The sequence below is a fragment of the Chaetodon trifascialis genome, chromosome 11, assembly GCF_039877785.1.
Source record: "Chaetodon trifascialis isolate fChaTrf1 chromosome 11, fChaTrf1.hap1, whole genome shotgun sequence".
NCBI classification, from domain to species: domain Eukaryota; kingdom Metazoa; phylum Chordata; class Actinopteri; order Chaetodontiformes; family Chaetodontidae; genus Chaetodon; species Chaetodon trifascialis.
Window position 1 is genome coordinate 20,339,301 of NC_092066.1, and position 25,868 is coordinate 20,365,168.

Consider the following 25,868-nt stretch of genomic DNA (forward strand, 5'->3'; position numbering starts at 1 on the left):
AACCGTTTTTTATTATAACATTGAATCTGACAGCGAAAAGCATGTAACCTTATCATGCTAAGGTCAAGATCTTTTCAGTATTCTGCAAGAATTTCATCTCTTTTTTATTTTCTTGTTTTTTTCTTTTCGTCTCCAAAACTTTGTGAACCTTAATGGTGGCCCGTGGCTCCCGGAAGGTCATGCGGGATGGAGATGTCAGAAACTGCCAGATATTTAGCCTGTAATTGGTTTTAAAGCATAATAAAGAGGAGAGTCAAGATTGCATGAGCTGATCTTAACCTGGAGAAGGAGGAGAGTATACATAGCAAGCCAAGGTCAAAGTAAAGAAGTCACATTTACACTCTGCAAGGATATGAAAAGAAGGTGGAGGGACAAAAGAGGTGGGGCTGTGAATGAGAGCAGCAGTGAAAAGTACTCTAAGTGCTCCAAAGGGAATTAGTCTGACACACAAAAAAATAAAGCAAAATTAACAAGACCAGAAAATGGGAGGAGAGAAGCCTTAGAAGTGGATGGAGGTGGGACAAGAGCGATAAAGAGAGACAAAGTAAGAGAGACAGAAAGTAAGAGCACTGCTATGTCTCCATTTCCACGGAACCACAAACTGAGATAGTTTCCGCCAATTACATTCATGTCAGTGTGCGTCCTGGATTCAAATTGCATCAACAGCCTGGAGGGACCTTCACTCTCCTGGTACACACTCAACATCTCTGTCTGCCTGCCACACCAACATTATTTAACCCCCCCCCCCACCCACCCACCCACACACACACACACACACACACACACACGCACGTGTGGATGCTGTGTATGCACATATCACACTTGTGCGCATAATAATCTCATCACTCCCTCTAGCTTTGTCTCTCTCTGTCATCCGCACACACTCACTCACACACCCACCTAACAACCAGCCAAACACATTCCCACCCAGCATCCACCAACACACACACACACACACACACACACACACACACACACACACACACACACACACACACACACACACACACACACACACACACACACACTGACACACAGATGATGGCACACACAAATCTCCTCTGTCACTTCCCTCCACTGTCTTCCAATTCCATTTCTCTCACTCTCTTCTCCTCAGGCTCTCCATCCATCCATCCACCCCCTACTTGTCTCATTCTGTCTGAGCGCGCACGCGTGCGCGCACACACGCTGCTGCCTGTATGCGTGTGTGTGCGTCTCAGTGCATGTGTGCCCTCCTCTGCTCTCAGATGATAATAATAAGGCTGCTGATTGCTGGAGATGGAGATGAGGGATGGCGTCTATTGATGATCGTGCCTGTGACAGCCTGGCAGCAAGCTAGAAGCTGGGCCTTCATTATTAGTGGTAACAATAACAGCAACACTCGGGCCTTAATTGAATGAAAAAGGCCGCTGGCAGTCAGACTACAATCTGGAGGTGGATGGAAGAGTTGGGACAAAATAAAAGGATGGACAGGGGGTGGGAGTGATGGTGAGGTAGAAAAGAAGAAAGATTATTGCAGAAGCTGCAAAAAGAAAGAGAGGAAAATAGAAGCTGGGGGATGTATACAATGAGGGAAAGAGAGACGGAGAAGAAGAAAACAAAACAAAACAGGGAGACATGAGGTGAAGTGGAATGTGTGAAGGCCCAGAGAGTGCTCTGAAAGGAGCGTGATGAGGCGCGGGAGAGAAGTGTGGACAATTAAGACATTTTTCTTGAGTGGAGAGGTGGATAAATAATTGACAGCATTCTGTTTGACAGGAGAGGAAGAGAAAAAAACAGGGTTATAAAGCAGAGAAGGCACTGTCAAGAGAGGAGAGGGAAATATACACAAAAAGAAAATATAGGCAGGATTGTAAAGAGATGGCTTCCTTCATATTATGGAAAAAAAAACAACCCGCCAAACACCCATCACTGTGACATTTTATTATTTATTATTTCACGCGTGCATGTTTGAGATATTCAAGAATTCTGCTTCCCTCTCAATACAATGGCAGCGAATGAAATTTCATTCATGGTACTTACAGCACTGAAAAACATAAATGCATTGTCAACCTTTGCTTTGGTTGTTTTTGATTATTTTTTGTGTTGGTTCATTCTTATTTGAACATATTCCTTAGATAAGGATGGGGATTCTCCTCGGCCTGCATGACATTATATCGTTTCAGCATCGACATTGTGCACATGTACAGGAATCACGTCGCAGGATGCACAACGTCAAATTAGCTCAAAGACATCATGCAACAACTTTACATGTCCAGTGTAAGGGTTCTTGGATACGAGGAGTTTGATCAGCTCAAGCGTGCACTTCAATCTATCAAACAACCAAAGCAGGCCCCACTTGTCTCCTATCACAACCTGAAAATGAGCACAGCCTGTTTTGGTTGTTTGATAAACTGATCAAGTACACCCCTTCACCAGAGCACACAGCAAACTGATGGCTTTGCATGCAGAGTCTGCATATCATCTGCCTGTAAACACAGATAATGTCGCGTGGATGCTGGAGGCAGGCGTTCAGCTACATGAGGCGGCTTTTGAGCGCGTGCATTCCCGTTATCAGCGGTCCCTCGTCGTGGTGCTAGTTAAAAGTTAAGAAGTGACCATAACAGGGCTGATCTGTGCCCTGACTTAACGAAAACACAAACACACATTATTAAAAAATGTTACGTTACATGTAAGTAGCACAATAATGACACATAAGTCCATTTGTTCAGTTTATTAAGAAACGTGTTGAGAGAGTCCAAGCTGATTTCTGGAGGGAATTGTATATCTGTACATGAATGACACACTGCATGCATCTGCTGAAATTTCCTGTAAATATTCAACCCACAGTGCAAATATCAAAGGAACAAATACCAGTTTTTAAATGTCCTATGTTTTAGGTTTGTCCCACTATGGGAGACAGTCGGTGGGTGAGAACACTGAGACAACCCCCTGATTTAAACCCTTCCCTGTCACCTCAGGACATCAGCCATGTCTCCTCTGACATACCCTGACTGTTAAACAAGGAGGATAAGAACATCACCTGGCTGTCCCACTGATTTGAATTTAGTGGTCAAAGGTTTCTGTGAACACATAAAACACATTTTTGCCTATAACTCCTTCATGTAATTCATCTGCAAATCATAACAAAATTTCACACAGATGTCTCACAGGATCAAATGATGAAGTGATGACATTTTATATCCAAAGGGCCAAAGGTCCACTTCACTGTAACATCATTATATTCTGCAAAAACACTTTTCTGGCCATTATTCAACACCATAACTCAGGAACAAAAGGGCAGGTTGTGACCATATTTCACATTTGATCAGAGACTGAACTGGTGACACCGATCTTGGATCTCCACCTTGAAGCTGTGCTGATTGTACAGATCTTCTGTGCTGCTTGAAGATGGTTGAAGGTGTGTGTGAAGCATCCATGTTTTACAGTTTGTAGCCTTTTTGCAGCAACATCCATATTTGAAGCATTATAGTCCACCACAAGCTCTGCAAGGTTATGCTGATATTGAGCTTCAGGTGATTGCTGTTGCACCATGTGATGAAGCTCTCTATCGGTCCTCTGTGCTCCTCTGGATAAACAGTCCTTAGGTGAAAACAGCATGCTTCTTACCGGAAATTATTCACTGGAATTATACATGGCAAAATAGTGATAACTTCCATCGACCCAAAAAAATGCACTACGTATATGAGTCTGGAGAGACATGGATGTAAATGCAACTTGCCTGGCTGGCAGAGGCTTACAATCTTTTTGCTCTTTATGTATTTAACTCTTTTTCATAAAAATATATTCCAAAACTTCACCCAACAACATGCTAGCTCTAATTAGCTTAAGTTATGTCCTTATTCTGCTCATTAGCTTGGTTGCTACACGGACACTAAGTTCAATCATGCTGTTTATACTCTGACACAGGAGAGTTAAATAAAAGTAGATGGTACAGTGCAGCTTTTTTTCATTTTGGACTTCCCAGCTCTCCTTTCCTAAGGTCAGGACTGTCAAAACAGCTTGCTATTAGTCAACGGCGCAAATTTGTGTGTCATAGTTGAGCTCCAGGTGAATAGTTTGTGCAGATTTACTTTGCCCTCAGGAGTGAATCCGCTGATCGCGGTATATCCATCGACATGAGCTGATTTTGATGCAAAGGTTTGCCATTTAAATGCTGGCATGATGGGGCCTTTACCACGAACAATCCACAGAGCTCTCTGGCAGCTGTTTACAATTGAAAATAGGAATAATTTATTGTGTAGGAAGAGGTCCAAATAAAAACACGGTGGGGCCTTTGATGACGCAGACAAACAAGGACACAGTTTTTGGAAGACAAGTCACTGTTGAATTTTTCAATGCTTTGAGTAGCACACACGCAACTCCACTCGCTTCCAGCATGCTGTGTTGTGGTGAAGGCAGAAATTTCAAAACCTTGGCACGCAAAACCAAAGCTGTCTGCGTGACTAAATGGGCTAGGGGTCAGGGACGATTTGTTTTGGTAAATTCAGTGAACAAATCCCTTAAAGGAAAGCAGGTGGATCTATGGAGACTGTGAGGATATGTTGTTTTACAAGCAAAAACAATTGAAAGACAACTTTAAACTGCTATCAGGACACACTGTGCTTGCAAAGGGATAAGTGTTGTGTTGATTTAGTGCTTGTGCAGGTATGGATCAGCATCTCACTGTGTTCATGGCTCCTTTTATTGCTGCGAATTTGTGAGTCAACATTAGATGGCAGTCAGTCTGTGCCTTGCCCTATTTGACAGACTTGATTTAGCAGCGCACTGGCTCCACATCCATAGCTGCTAATCAAATTGTCACAGTGCGCCGCAAACATGCTAACGACGCTATGAGACAGGTCCAGGGATCACGCTAACGACATCATCACTCATGTTAATAACACAACGTGCTTTTCCGATGCCCTTTCTCTCTCTGCTGGCATTAAAAGGACAGAAAAAAACATAACTGAGGAAAAATCAATTTTTTGCATCTGTACCTTGTTTCCGCTCCAACGTGGGAGACGGAATTTATTAATCAGGGTCAAATCATGCTCTGCCTGGTGTCGAAAAAACATGAAAGAGAGAAGGCAAGATGGAAATGGAAATGAGGTTGTAAGAAGGAAGAGAGTAAGGAGAAAGAGCTCTGACGAAGTGAACCTGGAAAGGAGAGCCCAGGCCAGAGGTAACGGGTTGAATATTGATAAGATAGTGATAATGTCTGGAAGTGAAGAAAAAATAAGACCGGTGCATCGGCCTGCACCCGAGGTGGGCTAATGATGGAGGGAAGCTCTCTAGTGGCGACAGCAGCAGCTGCCCTGAATTTTTTATACCTGACTTCACGGTGAGATGGCTGAGAGACACCATGATATGTCTCACCCATGTTCCTCTGAGAGCAGCCTTTCATTAGCCGTCCCCTGACCCGAGGTGAAAGTGGCGGGGAGACGGAATCGGCAGGAAATAAAAGTCGAAATTGTTTTCAGAAAGGGGGCCAAAAGAAAGTTAATACCGAGGAAGTTGTGAGTGTATTTATGGCTCTCTGAAAAATAAAAGCATTCGTTCTTTGCTGTTGGGAGCTGTTATGATGGATCTTGGGTAATGGAGTTTTGATGGATGAATGGTGTCTGGCCAGTGCTGGGGCCTGAGTGGAGGGCGGGTACAACTGACTCCACTACACTGATATCTGACCACCAGAAATCTCCTGCTTCTGGCACTTCCACCACCATGTTTAATTCTCTTGCTAAATTGTTTAGGTATGTAATATTGAATATCCCATAACCTTTTATAAGAGCTATAAAATGACTGCAAACCCCTCAGAGACAAAACCACAGAGGAACCTCTGAAATCCACTTTCCCTATGATCTCAAACATCCAGAAATTCCCTTTTGGCCCCCCTGCTTTAAAGACTGCAATTAGGCGAGGTAAAATGATAATGTTTTTCGTCTTTACCGTCCCTTTGGTAAACATTGCCGTTAGGATCAATTAACCAACGGCTAATGAGCAAAGTGGGGGTCTGCCTCAATATTGCACCATTGTTCATTGGCGATTTTTAATTAATGGGTTTTGAAGTAAAAATCGCAAAAGTTTTTAATTGTTTTTCTTTTTCGAGTGAAGGGAGGGGGGCGGGGGAGGGGGACGAGATCAGAGTGTTAATTATGAAGTAGGGGCTTTAAAGTGAGGAGGATTTAGACTTTTAATTAAAGAGGAATTTGATGCGACCAACAGACTGAGTTCAACTGCCACACAATCCTCTGTTAGTCAGCCTCGCCCCTCTCCTCTCTCTCTCTGCCTGCCTCTCCTTCTGTTTTGCAGCCTTCTATCTTCTGCCACTCATCCTGCTCTCTCCCCACCCCTGTATGGTGTTGATGTCTCCCTCCTTGCAGGGTGTTGCTATCAGAAGCCGGATTAGGGACTTTGAGAGCTCTGCTCTCAAATGGTGAAGATGAGGCCGGGGTGGGGAGGAGAAGGAGAAGGAGGGAGGAGGGCAAGGGGGATGGCTCAGTCACTCCATCGGATTTCCAAGATTGAATTAGTGAGCTTTAGACAAATCAGAGCCCTTTTGGACATGTTCACAATGTTGCTTTCTCCGTTTTCCCTCTTTTCTTCTCTCTCTGTCTCCCCTTTCACAGCTTTGCCTCCTCCTCCCTCTGCGTCCCCACCTCCCCTCCTCCTCCTCGTCTGCTCTTTCTTAATAGCGCGTAAGATTGTTTTCATAGCAGTGATAAATTAGGCTGAAGTGATTAGCATGGTGTGAAACGTGATTACATACTGTAGCTTTGCTGATTTGTCGAACAGATGCCCTCTACCAGCTAGACTTTGGTAGGTTACAGTGTTAAACGCAGTCTCCCCCACAGCTGGAGGTCCCAGCAGACGTATACAGGTTAATTGCCTTGATTGTGGATATAGCTCCACCATACCGCCGGGAAAGCAACCAGCAGCCCATTTGTTATTGCGGTAGCTGTTAGCAATGGTGCACACGGTCCACGCCTACACACACGAACACACACTCATAGAAAAGCCTGTTTGCGGTCCAGTCTTTACAAAAACAAGGGAGGACTGAGAAATAGAGCTAGCTGAGAAGCAGCAATGACGTGGGATGTCTCGGTGTTGAGTCATGACGCCGTCAGTTTTGACTTCAAAGATTGATGACAGAGTTGTTAAAATTAGAATATAAGAACACAATATTTGCCAATCATCAGGATTAATGGGCTTGTGGCGTAGCTTCCATCAGCAGCAGAAGGATGAGAGACAGAGCGCTGCTATTTTTCGAGGAGCCACATCCACAGGGGTGGAATAACATGAAAGAATAATAACTAGAGAAATGGCTGACCTCCTGTTGTCTCACCCCTTCCACCCGTGTTGCTGTGATTACGCCAATCACTGTCATTAGCATTCCCTGCGATTAATGTGATTTCTCATGCTTTGTTGCATGCATGCTAATGACGAGCACCCAGCTCCCTTCTCATTTCAGCAGCACAAGCTATCCCCAGCTTAACCCAACTCCTCAAGCTGTACTGTATTAATACACGCCTTGCAGCCAGCAAATCCACTCCTGATTAAGGCAACAACCTGACCCTGCATTCATCTACGCCGTAATCAGCCCTTATCCATTTTAGCTCAGTGTGATCCTCATCTCTCATCCATCTCTCTCTTTCCTGAACTCATCTCATTTCCCCGTGTCTCATTTTTACCCCCTGAAAAGGCCAGAAAAGAGGAGGAGGAGCTGGGATTACCAAACGGCAATCTTCCCCCTCGTCCCCGTATCTTTTAACTTTGTTGCTCCTCATCACGTACGTGCTCTCCTTATCTGTTTATCCCACTCTCACTAATCTTCATTTTTACGCCATCCCACATCCCCTGCTCCATGCATTAATGCCTTTTGTTGCTTTTATCTGACTCTTAATGTCTCCCACTGTCATGTGCTCCTTGGCTCAGGGTTTCTCTTTAACATTAAACATTGTGTTTCCAGGGAGATGCATTTTGGCCAGGCAGCAGCTAGTTCTGCATCAAGTACTAAGTCCTCATGGGACCATTTATAACACTTTTTGGAGTGGAATATTTATCTGAAATCGACGAACATGAGCTACTGTTGTTGAGGTGACTGGAATATGCCACTTAGATTAATATAGTATATAAACAGAATAACAAAGAGCACAAGAAGCCTGTTTTGCCACAGCTGTAATCTCTATGTCCATGGTGTGTTTTTAGTCATGCTTGCACCATCGTTCCTAGATTGACACTTTTGGTTTTTAGTGAAATATCTGAAAATCTATTAAATAGATTTCCACAAAATTTGGTTTTCAACGTCCCTCACAGGCTGAACTGTAAGAACTTCGGTGATTCCCTTACTTCTTATAGCGCCATACTCAAGTCAAACTTTAAATTTGTACAATGCTTTGTTTTATGACCAAATTACTCTCAGCCCCGGCTGCAGCTCTGCTTTGAATTTAGAGTTAATTAGCTTGCTTACACACTAAAACAAGATGGCAAACTTGCTGCTGCTATACAGCTGACGTTGTTAGCATGCTTGCTCAAAGCACTGTGGCACCTAATAGCCTCACATTCAGCAATGTGTGTTATTTTAATGTCACTCTTAGTGTTAAGGGAAGGACTTTTTTCTCCAGCTTTCCTTCTTTTGTCTACTTTGACTGATTCATGACATACAGCATTCCCAGCCTACTGCTCCTGCTTTTTATTTTTTCGATCCTGAAGGCTCACTCAATACAGGATAGCATTCATCACGATTACGCTGCTCTGATAATGAAGAATAGTGGAATTAATATTCATTTGTTGCTCCCCATCCACTGGGACCCGTGCACATGGGTGTGCACTCATGTGGCACACCAGCACCAGCACATGAGTCCAATCGAAGTGTGAGGTACTTTGAAACTTAGTGAGTTAGTCAACCGTGTAGCTTGGTGAATATGTCCTTTATTCTTGTTTAATGTAACCCTTATTAGTCAGATCTGGAAGTCAGAATGATGCAGTGCTGTAGAGACAATCCACTACCCGCAACATTTAGTGCACAGGGATGTTATTTTCCCTCCGAAGTGCTTGTGGCCAAGACATTTCACTAATTAAGTGGGAGGCTTTTTTTTTAGAGGCACAACTGACTTTTATTGGCACAACTTGGAGAAAAAAAAAGAAAAAAAAAAGCGCCACATATTTAGTTTTTTAAAATGCACCTAATTATACTGTTGGTTGCTCATGCACTGCGTTTGTTGCCGTGCTTCTCTCGAGCTCAGTCTGTGCTTTTAAGTAAAATGTTCCACTGGGGGTTTGAAGTTGAAAATAACATCAGGTGCGCTTTGGACAAAATGAGTGTTTCCCCACACACAGCTCTGACACAGAGTCTGGTGAAAAATTAAAACATAATACTGTACATAAGGTGTTTCTAATCGTAACACGGTTTGCATGTGTTGGACGCTGAGCCAGAGACGTAGTGGTGAAAACATAGATTTTTGGATTTGTGAGGTGATGTGCAGAAGGGGACTGTTTGCACTACTGGCCTTTAACTTTGCGGTTTATTAATTCCTCTCTGTGGTGCTGTAGCCTGCCAATGATGTACACTGTTGGCGATGTTGATGGTTGTGATAAGTGCTTTCTGTGCTCTGAAGGGTAGAGGGGGAGTCTGAGTGCAGCACAATCAGCAAAACTCATCAAAATGCAAAAGCTGAAAAGGTTAAAAATGAAAAGCTGCTTTTGAAAAATGGGACTCATTTGAACGTGTAATAAATGTGTTTTATAATAGTGAAAATGTAGGATTTTAATGAGGAATCGAATCTGACCTTAACTACTTGTGTTGTTCTGCTTCATGACTTCTTAAAGTGTTGTGTTGCATACCAGGCGTTAACATCTGCTTTCCCTCTGAGTCTGTGGTCACGATGGACAGCGTACAGGTAAGGACACGGCTCAGGGTTAACAAGCTGGGTTGAATGCAGAAGTCCCAAGAGCCTTTTCAAGAGAGAGCAAGAAAAAGACCTGAGGGCGAGAGGTGGAAATGGAAAGAGAAAGCAGGGGGGAGAGAGAGACACGAGGGCAGAGCGGAAATGACCTCTGCAGTTTTGTTGATGACGTGAAGCAGCACAAGAAGAGAGACGAGGGAGAAGAAGGGAGACAAACTGAGCAAGAAGGAGGATTAAGAAAGCAGCTGGCGAGGATGATCCAGAGGAGGGGGGTGGGGAGGGTGGGGGGGGGGGTGGAGAAAGAAGGAGGTAGAGGGAAGTAGAAGAAGGGGAGGTGCAAGAGATTGATGAGGGAGAGTGAGAAACTAATTCTCACTTCACTCTGGGCTGGAAGATTAAGGAAGATTACAGAGATAGAGTGAGGGAGGGAGAGAGATGGGGTGATAACTTCTACCACATGCCACAGAAAGATCTTTGAATGCCTAATATCCAGAGAGAGACAGAGAGGGGGTGGGTGGGGGTGTGGGGATTATTAAACAGAGTGAGAGTTTAAAAAAAAACAACACACAGAGTGGATGCGCTGGGAAGGAGGAAACAGACGAAGAGCTGGAGTGACAAGAGGATGGATAGATAAGGACAGGAGCAAATCAGGCTCAGAGGGATCCTAATAGTAGTGATCCATGAGCGTATAAATGTCCTTCATATTAGAGGCCATTTCTACCAGTGTGCAGTAATCCATGCCATGGGAGCGTGGATGCAAAATCCAGGTCATCTATATACCTCTCCAGCACTTGCTTTCAGTGAGACTTCCCATTGGGATTCATTCTCTTGCACTGTGCAAGTCTGTGTGACGGTATCTTTTACATTCTGTTCTTTCACTTGCAAAAAGGGAAACCTATTTTCCATTCCCTGCCACTGACATCTATTTATTCACTCTCTTGACTGTCGCTACAAAATTTCAACAGACACAGCCATAGGCTGCCGTACATTTTTTAAGGAGAAAGGGGTGATGGATTGAATGCAAAACCGGGGACGTATGCGATGCGCACACACGCATACGCGCACACACTCACAGACACACACACTCACATTACCTTGTATGCATATGTCCGCACACTCGAGCACACGCCTGCTGCCACAGAAGTTTTAGTAAGAAATGAGGAGGGAAAGAAAGAGAGGGTAAAAGAGAGGGAGAGTGCTGCAGTGGCAGACTCAATCCGTCATGCAGGATTACAGTGTAAGCTTCTCCACGGCCATAGATGTGGTTTTTATGGGAGAAACACAGGGCTTTTCTAAACGCAGTGGCCCCTGCTATCCCCGCTCCATATTAGAGACAAAGGCAGCGGGAGGAGGAGGGTGGAGGGGATTCTCCCCCTGCGGTCTTCGCTGTCTGATGGCTGCTGTCTCCATCCCTGAAAATAGTTTCCAGGGGACAGGTTGGATGACAACCTTGGCTCCCACCTCGCTGCCCTCACATGCTTGAAGTGGGATCATTACAGCACCTATGCCGAGAAAGAGGTGACCTTGGAAGGCGACAGGAGACCTGAGGCTCTGTTTCTTTTCTATGCGAGGCAATCATGTGTGTTTGAGAGGATATTTCTGCTTGTGTGTGTCTCGTAGTGTATGTGTGTCGATCAGCCTCCCGCGTCTTAAACAGAATTTATAGTCCCAGTGCTGGAGCAGCGCCAAAACATCCCAAACATTACACAGCATGAATGCGCCCTGCAGAAAAAATTGTCCTGAAAATACAACACTGCCAAACTTTGATCTCTTACATCGCCCTGCAACACACCACTGAGACGGGCAAACGCGGCTTGGAAATCTTCCCTCAACGTACACCCACAGCTTCGTTGTATTTCTTTGAACTAGCATGGAAGAAGGTCCCAACAAAAACAATGCTGCTACAAATATTGGTGGAAAGTAAAAAAGGGAGGAAAGTGAACTGCTTGCCCACGTAGCAGAGGCTGTCGTTTCTGCTGATGACTGCTCCGCTGAAAAGGAAACAACTGCTGCACTGCTGATGCTTCACTGGATGTTGCACAACATCTTGCTGCACAAAGCACTCAGTTTTAATTTCCACATCCTTTATCCGATCCTCACCCAAGGTGGCCCCGCACTATAACCTGCCAGAGATAGCGACTTAAACATGCTGCAATCTGCTCTGTCTCCCTGAGCTGCTGGAAAATAAACACAACAACAAACTGACCCAAATAGAGAGAGACAAAAGCGAAATGAATTGGAGATTGGGGCGACGTCATTAGAATTACAAAAATATACTGTCAGATATGGTGCGGAACAGAAGACCTAGGGAGCATGAAAGTCATACAAAGAGAGATGGGGGGATGTATGCTAATAAGGCTGGGACTTAGTGACTTCAACGAGGGGGATTAAAAGCTGTGAAAGTACAGGCTTCCATTCCCACATGTTCACACAGTGTTCAACCAGCGCAGCAGAGGCGTGAATGCAGCAGGCTATGATAAGGCAGCAGGACACAACAACATCCTTGGGACAGATATTTCTGACAAAACACAGATAAAGAATCAGCGTTGAATAGATGCGAGCACTGTGTTCTATTTTTGATTTGGGCGAACAGTGGTTCTAGCAAGAGTGGGCCAGGGGCCTCCAGGGGTTCTAGAATGGGAACCAAGGGGACAGAGGCGACAGATATATAGTAACTTAAAGAATGAATAATATGGATGAATGTTACACTTTGTATTGGTGTGTCCCAACCTTTTTGGATGGCGTTTCTTCAATTCCAAGCAACGTCTATTTGAGACTCTTCATCATAAGCCGTCTGTGAGTTGTGAGCTATTCCATCAAAGAGTGATTTTTTTCCTTTTTGCATTTGAATGAACATCAGAGGCCTCTGAGATTTGTCTTTGTGCGGTCCCATCTTCCAGGCTTGGGGCCACTGCTATCAATACTGTATATTGTGAAACAGGCTGGGCTGTGGTGTAATGCTTTTCAAAAAGCAGCTCTGGTTCAGAGGGACAAGTGGCTCCAGACAGAAGCTGTTCTTGTTGGTTTTTAGCCACACTAGCAGCAGGGTTCTAGAGATGGCAGCATCAGTCAGTAGTTTAGTTGGTCCGTTGTTCTGTTGGTCAGTAAGTGGGTAAATCAGTCCACTACTTTGGTCCACACTGAAGTATGTGGACAAGTAACAGATGGGAAACCATCAAACTTTGTGCAGACATCGGTGGTTCCAAGAGGATGAATCAGTGGTGTTGGTGATCTCCTGACTTTAAATCCAGCAGGTTGAAATGGTCTTCAGATCCACTAGATCCATTGGCATAATAATTTGAACCGGCATTCATGGTTCCCACAAGATTTATCCTCATGACTTTGGTGGTCTCTCAACATTTTTGGTTCAAAGTAAAAATCAAAATCAGGCCAAAGTTTGAATTTGTGTGCTAATTTGCTTTATGACCAAATACTTGCAAAACTAATGACATTCCTATCAGCTGTACTATGTGTTCAGTGCTGATTAGCAAATGTTTGGAAGCTGATACGCTAAATTAAAATGAGTGAACATGGTAAACACTTAACCTGCAAAACATCAGCATGCTAGCACGGTCATTAAGAACGTGTCGTCATGCTGATGTTAGCATTTCACTCAAAGCGCCTAAGGATGGGCTACGCTTGAAATGAACTGGTTCTTGCAAAGTGTTGTCAGACCACATCGAAAGGCAAAACTGTCCTCACTTGAAGGTTGGACAAAAGGCCTGTCATCATCGAAGAGGGATGATGAATTCAATAAAGGGGATAACAACACCCTCTTTCCGACAGGTTCTCCTCTAAAGCATTCATGGTGCTGTACTTCACTGTACACTCAAAAGTGACAGAAGTAGCTGTGTGAAGAATGAAAAAAGTAGAGAGAAGTTCAAATCCTGTCAACTTTCTCGCCTCTGTACACCTGGCCAGCCGCTGCACGAGGAGGACGTTCTTGTCAGATTGTTGGTTTCTGAAAGTTACTAACACTGTTGGATGCAGGCCACCCCAAAACCATTGTTAGAAAGGTGCGAGGGCTTTTAGACACGGTGTGATGATCTGACAAGCACTTACTTTAAAGCATACTGATGCCTGAAGTACAGTCTTGCACAGTTGCTAACATGGGCTGCTGTCATTTTTTTTTAAAGCATGTGCCAAATAAGCACAGAAAAAAAAAATCCATGTCCCAACATTTAGGTAGTACCGTGAATCTAAATCAAACACTTCCTCCAATTCAGTGTCAACCCTCTGGTGCTACCACAAAGTGAGCGAACACCCTCTCATCATGAAAATATTACACGCCTGTTTTTGCATTTGGTCTCAACAGGGAACAGCAGCAGAGACCAAAACACTGAACACCTGTGAAAAACTCATTGAGAGAAAGTTTTCGGTGCGCAGCAGAGGTTTTTCTGATTCTGTCAGACGGCCATTAAAAGAAAATCTGCTCTATCCACTCACTGCCTGACTGGGTGGGTGATGAACATTAAAAAGATCCTTAAATGCAAATTGAAGAGAGAATGGGGCAGATTAAGGTGGAATATTGAGTGTCATTATTCACTCTCCTTCTTGGCCAATAGCCTTGGTGCTATTCCACAATGTGCCATCTCCTCCTTGGCAATGCGTCACATATTATCACAGACAACCTTGGGCGTGTCGTGTTTATTCATCTCTGAAACGACCCTCTCCACCTCCTCGTGTCCTTTCCACCAGCCTCTTGTCCAGCCTCAGTGCCTCTTGAAAAGAACACCCTTGAAAGGTAAACAGCAAAGGTGGAGGTAAAAGGTGTCATAAATTAATCCTCAGACAAAAACGACAAAACAAGTGCCAAATCAAGAATAAGTAAATAAATGAATAAATGTAGGCATTAATTCATGTATAAAATGTGACATCAATGGATATTTCTGGTTTCATTTGCCTCTGTATAATTGCCTTTCCTATTAATTACCCTTTCCTATTTAATTTTTGATTTTATTTATTCATTTATTCATTTTAAAATTAATTCTTTTCTTTACAGTTTTGCATTTGCATCACCCCAGCAGTTATTCACTCATACCTATTTATTTCTGTATTTTCTTTTATATTTCTTTATGCATTTCCGCCTTATTATGCAAACAAGACCGCTGTCATTCAAAGTTGACACATCTGATGACTCACCTGCTGCCCACCTGCTCAGCCTGCACCCTTCACCTCCCAGCCACACCCACCAGTCTGATCACCTGAGCACACACCTGGGACTCATTGCCAATTAGTCTGGTGCTTAAGTCACTCTCCTACGACCACCCCTTGCCAGATTGTTCTTTGCAATTTGCAGACTCTCCAGCATTATTCCTCTGGTTGTTTTCCCTGTCCTGACCCTGCCTGCCTCTGACCTCGCTTGTTCTCCGCATCCCTGGTAAATACCCCAGCCTCGTCTTTGACAACGTCTCTTGCCTTGACTCTGGACTCAGCGGGACTGTTTGCTGTTTTATTCAGTGATGCATTGCTATGTTCCAAACTACTGTAGCTGTCACATTTCACAGGCTCCACGAGAAAAATGATAGTGAGCCTGGCCACCACTGATGCAAAGGGAAAATAATAAATACATGTAAATATCAATCAATGGAAAATTGAACGGGGGAATTAATCAAAGGTAAATAAATAAATTCTAAAATGCATTTGATAGATTAATTAATACCTACGGTTATTTTTAGTTTAATTTTGCTGCATTTAATGACATATTAGTTTGTGCATTGAGTCCTTTCTTTTTGATTTTGGCAGTTTTAGTCCTCTAATTTCCAAGTGCTGTGCAGTTAAGTGTCTCTCTCTTTCCAATAATGGACTAACTTTATTAACCTGATCTATGATGCTTCGTGGCTTACGGGGATGATAGGTGAGCGAATGCTGAGCTTCTGCCAAAAAGATCTCTTAGTATGCAATTTTCTCGCAATCTTCCTCTGACAGCTTGCATGGATTTTTTTTTCTTATTCTCTTCTCATTCTCTCGCGCACATCTTGATACACATACTATTCACACAGCTTTGGGGAGAAACGGTCCATCTGCAATTCCCGAGGACTTTTGCTGAAATGTCAGCCAGTGTGCTGAAAGGATCAGATAGCTGTTTGATGATGCACACGCAGTCAGGTGGAAGAGGAAGAGAGACAAGCTTGATAGGCATCAGGTGTAATTTCGGTAACTGCTTTGGCAGCTGATGACTCACCATTCAGAAAACGCAGGCTGAGCACCTGCCTAGAAAGGCATTGGCTCCAACCAGATGAGCTGCCTGACACAAAAGCATCCCCTGACCTTTGTGCATGAAGATCACTGAAGCTGATCAGCTCCTTCGACTTCTCAGAGGAAACAGCACAGGGGCCTAAAGGTGGAGAAATGTCAGATGCAGTTATAGTACAGCAACATAATAATGATTTTGCTGGCCATATGATGTAGTCAGGAGCAGGCTCATCCACCATGAAAGAACATTATCTCTATCTATTTTTTCATTTAAGAATACAAGATTTCACCTCAGTGCTGGTGTTCATAAGTCATAAAAATGACTGTGCTTCAAACTTCCAGTCGGACTACCTTTGAGATTAAATCAACTTTACTGTTTTATATAAAACGATGCATCCACAATAGATAAAATCACATCTAATTTAAAGTTAAAGAAGATGTTTTCTGGTAGGGACATTTCTTTTGGATGGTGATAAAAGTCTTTTTGTATAGCTGAAGCCAAGCATCTTCGCCATGATACATTTAACAGCATTTGTCATTTGAACTTAACTTTTATTGTTGTTTGCTCCAGCTAATTCAAGAGCTGAGCTGAAGCTGAAGTAATGAGTACAGGCGGGGTCACACAGTTCTACTTATGGTTTTGCACAATTTTGTTTGGACAAAGTTGGACTGAGTCCATTACACTCTGGGCAAGTTGGTGCTTACAAGAAAATATAAAATTGGCATGCAAAACCCAGCGCTCCATAGGATGTGTGCTGGATCAAAGACACATCTTGCAGAGTAGAAACAAATAGATATGCACACCAGAGCAGCTCCCGTTCGAAGGATTTTAATGCTGCGACGTTTCGAGCACACTCTTCCTCAGAGCAGGAGCTTTGAAGGGCTGCTTCCTCAGCATTAAAATCTTTCTAACTGGAGCTACTTTGTGTGCAGATCTATCTGTTTCAACTCGGCCAGTTGGTGCTCACAGCAACCAGATAAAATCATACACAGTGTGGTGTTTATGGACTGTGTTCTTTCGCCTTCTGATCGAGTGTTTCGGCCAAAGTGTTTTTTGTTGCTGAAATCTAACCACAGACAGGACTCTGGACCCTGGTGTCAAAGTCCTTTTACTGCTGCTGTCAGACCACCTTCTTGGGAATGCAGCATTTTGTTTGATCAACAGAACATTACTGGTGAACAGAATCCAGGCAGCGTTTACATTTGTCAGCGCAACGTAATCGCGGAAACAATTTAGTAACATATAAACCTAATTTCGAGGAGATGGAGTTGGTGAAAAGAGAGCGCTGGCATCCGATCCTATCTTCAGATGCCTTGAGATACCAGGTATCAAGAGAGAAAAGGCTGGATTGGTACACCCCTTGAACTAAATAATAGTAATAAAACAACATCCAAGGTGAGAAAACGGTAAAACAGAGCGGCAGTATCGTGCGAATTAGAATTTAGCTTCAGTGCAGCCTCACTTCATCTCACTTTTCACTACCCTAATTTAGAGTTGCTGCTGCCCTCGTCTCCCTGTCCTCCATCTCATCCAAGTGATACTTTCTTCCTCTCTTTCTTTGCCTTTTCCAAGTAAACTGCAGCATCATTTAAGAGGATTGAAGCATCAAAGCAATGCATGTCCGTTTCTGTGTTGGTACAGGAACGTGCAGGCATTCACATTCTCTGGATTTCAGTGAGGTGACTCCAATCAGAGTGTGTCTTTCAGTGTATTGTGCTCATTTAGTCAGTCAGTGAACACTGACTGCTGAGATGAAAATATCTGTGCATGTTGGCTTAAATTGCTGTTATTTGTGGGGCGTCTGGTCTACTACTGTAGGTTTCAATATTATTATGGTCTGTTCTCAGCTTTATTTATTGCCACAGCTGCCAGTAAAGAGACAATTTACAGTAAAATCAAGTAGTTGATTGTTTAATTTAGTATTTAGTAATTGCGTACAGAACATCATTGGCATGTCTGAATTTTGGGATTTTCCCAGTAATCCACACACTCTGCTACTTGTGCATGAGTTTTAAAAGGCCTGAATCCTGAATCATGAACAGAATTCAGTAGTAAATCACAGGCGTTCAGTGGGTCAGCGCTGTCACTGTGGGTATATCCACACGCTCTTAGCCAGCACTTCACCTTACGACCAGACAAATCAGACTGAGAACTACTTGAACCCTTGCCAAGGCAGTAAAATATGGGCCACAAATGTTGTCCCTGTCGCGACCTACTGGCACGTCTCCTGGCATTGTGATTCTCGGGACTGTCTCCTGTCAAGATTTATTTGATCTTTATAGTGCCTCACACAGTTTATATACTGTAGCCTAAGATAAAGCAGCAACAGAGGAGCTTGCATTTGAAGCACATACTGGAGCTGAGGCCAGTTGCACCAGCTCTTCATATGTTCAGACGTGTCCTGGTTCTAACATAGTGGAAATATATTATATATAGAAATGTTTCGTCTTTACTAGCTGAGACATTTGCAGTCAAGTTTTAATGGTAAAATCCAGTTTAGTGAAAAAATAGTTTTGAAAGTAACAACCAGTCACTGAGAACCTGGACGGTAAAAATTGAGCTAAATAAAATTTAACTCATTTCACATTTCTCATGTTTGCTGTTTCCAGTGCACGTGCTGCATTTTGAAAAGCACTGTTCTTGCTGGATGTTCTGCCACTGACTCTTGCCATTTAATGTAACCCCATTGATCTAGCTGAAAGCCAAGCAAATCCAAAGCCCCCTGTCGCTGCTCTGTTACAGTCTTTTTAGTCTTAATCTCACCAAAAGGCAAACAGCCACCCATAAGCGGACTGAATTTCACAGCTCTTACACCATGAAAAACTGTAAACTCATTCCACTGTTTTTTACTGTAAAGCCAGCGCTGTTATATTGTTTACCTGCTGTTGTTGTACCACCAGCCTCTGGGGAGTTATTATGTCCATAGGCTGGTGCTATGTGCTCTCCCAACGGAACCAAGCACCTGCTGTCAGTATATCAGTAAGGCTGCGACAGAGACAAGGCCGGGGACACAGGTGAAGACGGTATTCATACATTAACAAACGAAAGCTCCTGCTGTTTTTCACCTCCTCGCACACTGACAGCCCTGCTTTTATCTGCCAAGGTTCAAGGCGAGGACGGAGCTGCTTTACGGCGCTTTGCACTTAAAACTACCCGGTCGTCTTCCAAGAAATGCCCTGACCCCCCTCCTGCTCCGCCCCCCCGTTCACCTCCCGTTCCTCTTCTCACGCACATGCTCCACCATGCCTCCCTGCTTCTCCTGCCCCTCCTTCTCTTTTCCGGAGCTCACCTTTGTTACTCCATGCATAATTCTTTTGGGATGGCTGCTTGTTCTCTTCTCTTTTGGTGTGGGAGCGCTCCCTTTCTTCTCTTTGACTTCACTGCGTCCAGAGTGGCTGTCCCCAGAGCTTTCTCTATTTTTCTTACCAGATGTAAGTGGGAAGAAGAGGATTTCTGTGTGTGCTTAGGATTGTGTGGAGTCTTCAGGTTTTTTGTCAGAACGTCTTCATGAATTTCATGAACACACAGTTTAAGAGGGTGGATGAATGTGGCTTTGTGAGTCCAGGCATTTTTTTCTTTCTTTCTTTTTTTTTTTTTTTTTACATGTGTAAGTAAATAAAAAGATGTTTTTTCAGGAGAATGTTTTGTGAACAGGGCTTGAAGTCACACAGCATGTGTGTGTTTGTTCATTGTTGTGGAGAGGGTGCGCGTGGGCGTGCTGCTGCTGTGGCGGCGCATTTCTCCGTGTTTGCCTGGTGGAGAGGAGGGTGATCGAGAGAAAAAAGAAGACAGGCAGCAAGCAAGGAGGTGAATCGTAATTAAAATTTTCAGTCTCGTTAAGTTGGTGACAGCTTGCAATCGATGGCGAGGATCTGCCTCCAATACCAACGAGCCAAAAGATCATTTCAATTTTAGGTGGAGTAAGGGGAAATTAATTAAGATATTTATGGCCCCAATTAATCAGGTTGGCTGAGAAACTTGCTGTAGGTGTACAGAACTTACAAAGAACTATAGTGGGGTGGGATCACATCGTTTCAAACACTTTGAGAATATACCTCAACGATACATTTTCTAAACCTCTCATTATGAAGTGGGAGCTCCCCAGAGCTACCAACTGTATCACCCTATTATCTCTATTCACTCTCCTAGAAATCGTGCCTCTGTATGTGAAGGCTACAGGTGAAATCCCCATCCTGATCGTTGCTGGTTCCACAAGGATGAAAACAACTATTTCGCCGTATTACATTATATAAATCCTTAATGAGGAAATATGAGCTCCCCTGTGCTTCAAACCAGAGCACCCAATTATCTTCACTTACTGCTGTACAGGCCGATACACTGCAGGGTAATGGCATAACAATAGTTCTCCCAAAACATGCCCAGCACAATGTGAAAGGCTGTGGCACAGATCGATAGATTACAGAGGTGTCTTAACTGAATTTCAGCCTTGAAGATTGTGTAAAAGATAGAAAAATGGAAGAAAAGCTGTTTCATTCCCACTTTGGAGCTTCAAAGAAAACCTCACATTGACAAAACGTGTAGAAATTTGTGTTCAGCTGGTGACAGTGCCGTGTTCATATTCTGCACTGCATCCTGCCACCTGCCCCAGGCTTGTTAACAAGGTGCCTGTGGCAATGATTGCCTGGCCATCAAACTCCCAGCTGATAAGTTCCCCTGAGAGAGAGAGGAGCTCTGTCATTGAATTCACCCCGATCGCCTCCTCCTGCTGTACATTCAAGATAACACCCAGCCTCACATCCTCTATAATGGCCTCTGTGACGTTTATTAACTTATTCGGTAAAATCTGTCCAGCATTTTGCCGCGAGTCTCGTACTGGATACATCCTGATACATCCTGTTTGCTGCATTTTCTGATTTGATGACTAGATTTGTATGCACAATCATGGTGTTGTAGCCTGTCGTCAAGATGGTAGCCAGCAAGACACCTGTCACTTCCAATGCAGCAAGGCCGAGGAAGGGGATTGGCTGATTGATGGAAGCCTCAGAGTGCACAGAGGGTGAGGGACAAAGTGACAGGCCTGTGATTGACACAGATGAGAGAGTGGAAATGAGGATAGGAGCGAGCAGCGGTGAGGATGGGATACTAAAACAATAGCGAGTTAAAGAGAGGGGATAGAGAGAGATTTAGGGAGATAGATAGGCCGAAGAAGAGACAGGTGGTGAGTGGGAGAGGTGGGAAAAGTGATCGCGGATGAGGGGGAGGGGTGGATAATCTTTTTTTCTTTACTGTTCATCAGAAGAGTTTGCTTAGAAAGAGAGAGAGAGAGATGTAGCCGAGGACATTGAGGAGAAGATGAGAGGGAGGAAAAGAGTGAAAAGTATTCCAGGAGGAACATCCCAACTTCAGTCATGCCCCAGTGAATGTGCTGACAGGGTCTGTCTGCGCCACAGCGGAGCAAGTGTCATACACCCAGACAAACCACATCACGCTGCACAGGACAAGAGGAAACTGCCACTACTTAACCCGTAACACACGGGTTTTACAGAACATAGACACACTGAAAACAGTTTTACAGAGTTTATTATTTCAGGGGAGACCCAATTTTGCACATGAAGTTCAGCTTTCCCAGTCTTTTTTTGCTCCAGTCCCAGCTTGTTTGAAACGTGTTGCTGGCATCATATGCAGAGTAAGCATACAGCATATGTACAAAAATCAATGAGGATGATGAGGTCAGACATGAAACATATTGTCTTTGCACTGTTTTCAAGTCAGTTACACAGCACCCCAGCTAGGTTGTAAAGTCTGAGAAAATAACCCTCATGATATCAGTAACAGACATTATTATTCAGCTGCATTGTGGGAAATGTAGGCTATGGTATTTTTGGAACTTGATGCATTATAGTGCCAAAAAAATTTTGCAGAGATCTGTTTCTTGTGAGTCTTCCAATGTTCCAGAAGTGCAATGCCAAATCCCCTGAGTGTCCCTTGAAACTGGAGTTTTCTGAATTATGTGTGCACATGTCTGTCTTTTTCTGCACACACAGTCATAATAAAAAGGTTTTTATGTTAATGCAGTCTGGCAAATAGTCACATTATTGACTTGTCAGATGCGTGGGCTCCTGTTACAGAAATACTAGTAATGCGTGCCCACTCTTATCTTAAAACAAGCACACTGATTGATATCTGACATTTTGATTTGGCGTAGGATTTCCATTTGAGGCTTGAGTGCATGAGAGACATGCTGAGAGCATGAGTCAGATGCGTGAGAGCCGAGGAACCTTTTACATCGCTCAAGGCGCCGAGTACAACAAAGTGCATCTGCATCTACAGCTTGCATCTGTATTGACGTTCTAACTGACTGATCAAAGCACAATATTAATTCAGCTAATTAATCACGCATCAAAGTGATATGACGCTAGTTTCATATCGTAGCTGGTCCCTTTTTGCACTGCAGTCAGAAATCCTTGACAGTCATTCCCATTACTAAATGCTCAGAGCGTTTTCTAATAATGTTATCCTATCTTTTTCCATGTAGAATAGTATGATGATAGCTTTGTCCCCGTCTATCTAATAGATGTGACAAAAAACACTTGGGTCATTATCAAGGTATAAGTGGATGTATTCTGAGCCTTAAAAGCCCTCTGTGCTTGTGAAAATGTGATTGCAGCTCTGTTAAAAGGTCTGTCCTTCCTGCTCGTCTGTGAGTTCTCCTACCTGTCTATGGTGCTCCACTTTTAATTAATGCAGTGCAATGATTAAAGTTTTAACTTAATTATCTTTATCTTTTCTCTCAGGGTGTTCAACCCGTCGTGGGAAACTGAATGAGACGCTTTGCAAGAGGAGCGGGAAAAAAACCAGCAGAGAGAGGCTCGGAGAGATAGAGGAAGATATTAGGCAGCGTGAAAAAAAAAGGGAGAAGGAGTGAGTGACACCTGCCCTCCAGCTCAGTGTGAAGGGCACAGAGTGAGAGGAGGGGCATGAAAAAAGGGAAAACAGAAGAGAGAATGAAGACAACCGGAAAACAAGGCCTGCCTCACAGCAAACCTCGCTCAAATTAGGACATCTAGCCACAAGACAAGATGATTACAAGAAATCTGCTCTTATTAGTTTCCCTCTATCTGTGGGAGGGGCTCGTGGGAGGTGCCTCAGCCAGTAAGATTGTACGGAGGAGAGGAGTGGGCGGATCCCACATGGTGAAGCTAGGGGAGAGCAGAGCTGCGGACCAATGGGATGCAAGCGTGGATGCGAATGAAATGCCCGTGGTGACTCTTAGAAACCTGATTAGTCATGAGCAGGCGGGTGACACCGCATCTTTTTCTTACTCCAAAATATTACAGAATCACGCTGCTCCATCAGTAGCGAACAAGGAGAGGCAAGCTTTCAAGCCCAAGCGCGAGGTCGACTCAGTCAATAAAAAAGAAGTGACTCCGCACATGTTAGCCAATAACAAGGAGTTAAACCAGGACTTGAAGAGAGTTAAGAACAACACCAATAATGCTGAAGTGTCTGCTAAAACAGGAAGGCCAGAGAAAACATCCACAATCCATCATAAGATGGATTTACACACCAACAGAACCAGGTTTAAGTCAAGCTCTAGATCCAGAAGCAGACCTGATTTGAGTGTCCATACTACAGGAGTGCCAGGAAAAGGATTCAGCATCGATTCGAACCGAAAGCTCAACCTCACTGGCAGTTATGGGGTTCTGAAGCTGCTGTCGAAAGAGAACCTTGTGAGGATCGTCAATTCCCAAATGCAGAATGTTCCCAGCCTGAGCTTTCCAAGCAAGGGCAGCCGGAGCAGGAAGAGAGATTTGATTGACGTTAATCACGGACAGTTAGAAGCTCAGAAAGTGCAGAGACAAGATATAGCTGTCACTCAGTTTCACAGTGGATTTGATAATCAGACTGCATTGCCTTATGTAAGCCCAGTCACCACTCCAGATCTTAATCGAGAGCAGGGCACCAACGCTCGTTTTAATCCGCTAAGTGAAGTCAACACAGCTTTAAGTAAAGGGCAGGGCAACTCAGGAATGCAGGGTTCAGACAGTGGCGATAGCAGGAGCAAACACCTCGTCCGTTTGCTGTCAACACCTCGCAGCGAGGTCAGTCTCAGCCCCGAGAAGGAAGTAGTAATCAGCCAAACAGAACCACCATTTACATCGACAAAACATTTCCCACTGTATGTTCCCTCTGAAACAAATGATTCTCCGCCGTCTGGGCTGACAGTGCAACCCCTGGGAGTAAGACCGGGGAATAGAGCAGCAGATTCCCATAGAGACCCATTAACAGAGTCAGTTCACACTGCTCAAACAGAACTCAGCACAGCTCAGTACCCTGCTGATGAAGACAACAAACTTGTCAACAGCAGTCATATCCTGAGGCTCCACCCGGCTCTCGAATGGAGCCACGAAACAAAAGTCGCTGACATGCAAGCTGTCGATCCAGAAAATGGGAAGGGCCTCGTGTTTGAAGAAGCTGAGTCAGAGGTGGAGATGGAGGAGGCGCGTGGCCAGCTGGAAAGGAAGGGGTCGCGCTCTCGCAGCAGGAGGAGCTGGATCTGGAACCAGTTCTTTGTGATTGAAGAATATGCCGGGCCTGAACCTGTGCTCATCGGACGGGTAAGGGAAAGGAAAACTTCATCCATCATTTACAAGGGCTGTGAACTACGATATGAATGTTTTATAAATATTTAAGACACTGTTACAACTCTCTTACATGGCTTATTTAACGTCACGTCCTCCTCCAGGTACACATCTTATACAAGAGGTGGTTAGCATAATTTAACCCCAGAGTCATGCTCTGAGTCTTTTCGTGCATTGTGATAAACCTGCAATTGGAATTGATTTACATTGCTCCAGTGCAATGTGGTGCCTTCCAGGTAGCTGTAAAAGCTTCAATGGTGTATTCAGGCGCAACAAAAACCCCAGATCCAGTCCGCCCAAGGGGCTCGTCATGATCACTACCAATCCGCGCCTGCCAATGGGAATTGACATATCCAGCAGAATTAATAGCTTTACTTTTTCCCTCCGCCATTGATCCTAACCCCAAGGCAGAAAGCAAGAGTAGTCGCAGTGTTCCCTCATTTCCCTGTAGGTCAGACCTGTCAGCTCTCCTCCCTCATGGTCAGAGGTCTGCAAGGTCCCACTAATGCTATTTCATTCAGACTGATTTACACTTGCTTTGACAGGATTTATCACCCGTTCTCCCTCAGCACAACACACATATACACACACACGTACACACACTGCGCTCTGCGCTGTAATTTATTAGAATCATTGACTAGGCACGTCTCACCCCCCGTGCCCGATGCACACTCCCCCATCCTTTGACAGAGTGAGCAGATGAGCGTGGAGGAGGTCACGTGGACTGGACAGAAGGTGTCTCGGAGTCGCTCGCTGTAATGGCTGCGCTCTCAGTGCTCAGCATGCGCCAACTGTCTCAGTACCCAGCTGCGGTAGATGAGCTAATTTATAAGCCTGTGTGGCCAGTTTGCTGAGCAAATGAATAGTAATGATCCCTGTGTGACTGCTGCAGGCTGTAGGAGGCCACGGAGATAGAAGTTGGTGTGTGTATGTGTGAGTGCTCGAAGTTGCGCTGGTGGTTAAGAGCTTCAGCTCAGTGGGAGGTGTCTCACACTCTGGAGACAAAAAGGCCCAAATTGCTTTGTGTGTTTAGACTTTAACATCCAGGTGCAGATGGGCAGGACCCTGCAGCCTTCAAGCACAGTTTCCCTAAGTGCGCTATGATCAGCCAACATTTAATTTTGCTGTCTTTGCCTTTGCACTATGACTGATGATGTTCTGAACTGAACGCTCTCAAGCACCGTT

General features: G+C 44.2%; 2 protein-coding genes across 5 annotated transcripts in view; both read left to right on the forward strand.

Annotated features, from left to right (window-relative positions):
- The window catches only part of LOC139339495 (E3 ubiquitin/ISG15 ligase TRIM25-like), a 308,448-nt gene that overhangs the window by 281,838 nt on the left and 742 nt on the right, over positions 1 to 25,868 (forward strand). The gene's annotated exons all lie outside the window — the stretch shown is intronic.
- LOC139339494 (uncharacterized) overlaps positions 1 to 25,868 on the forward strand; it is a 138,601-nt gene that overhangs the window by 24,813 nt on the left and 87,920 nt on the right. For all 4 annotated transcript variants that reach the window (XM_070975141.1, XM_070975144.1, XM_070975145.1 and 1 more), the window contains one exon: positions 22,836 to 24,659. In XM_070975141.1, the coding sequence (XP_070831242.1) occupies positions 23,121 to 24,659 (1,539 nt within the window). In that variant the 5' untranslated portion in view covers positions 22,836 to 23,120. The remainder of the gene's footprint in view (positions 1 to 22,835; positions 24,660 to 25,868) is intronic.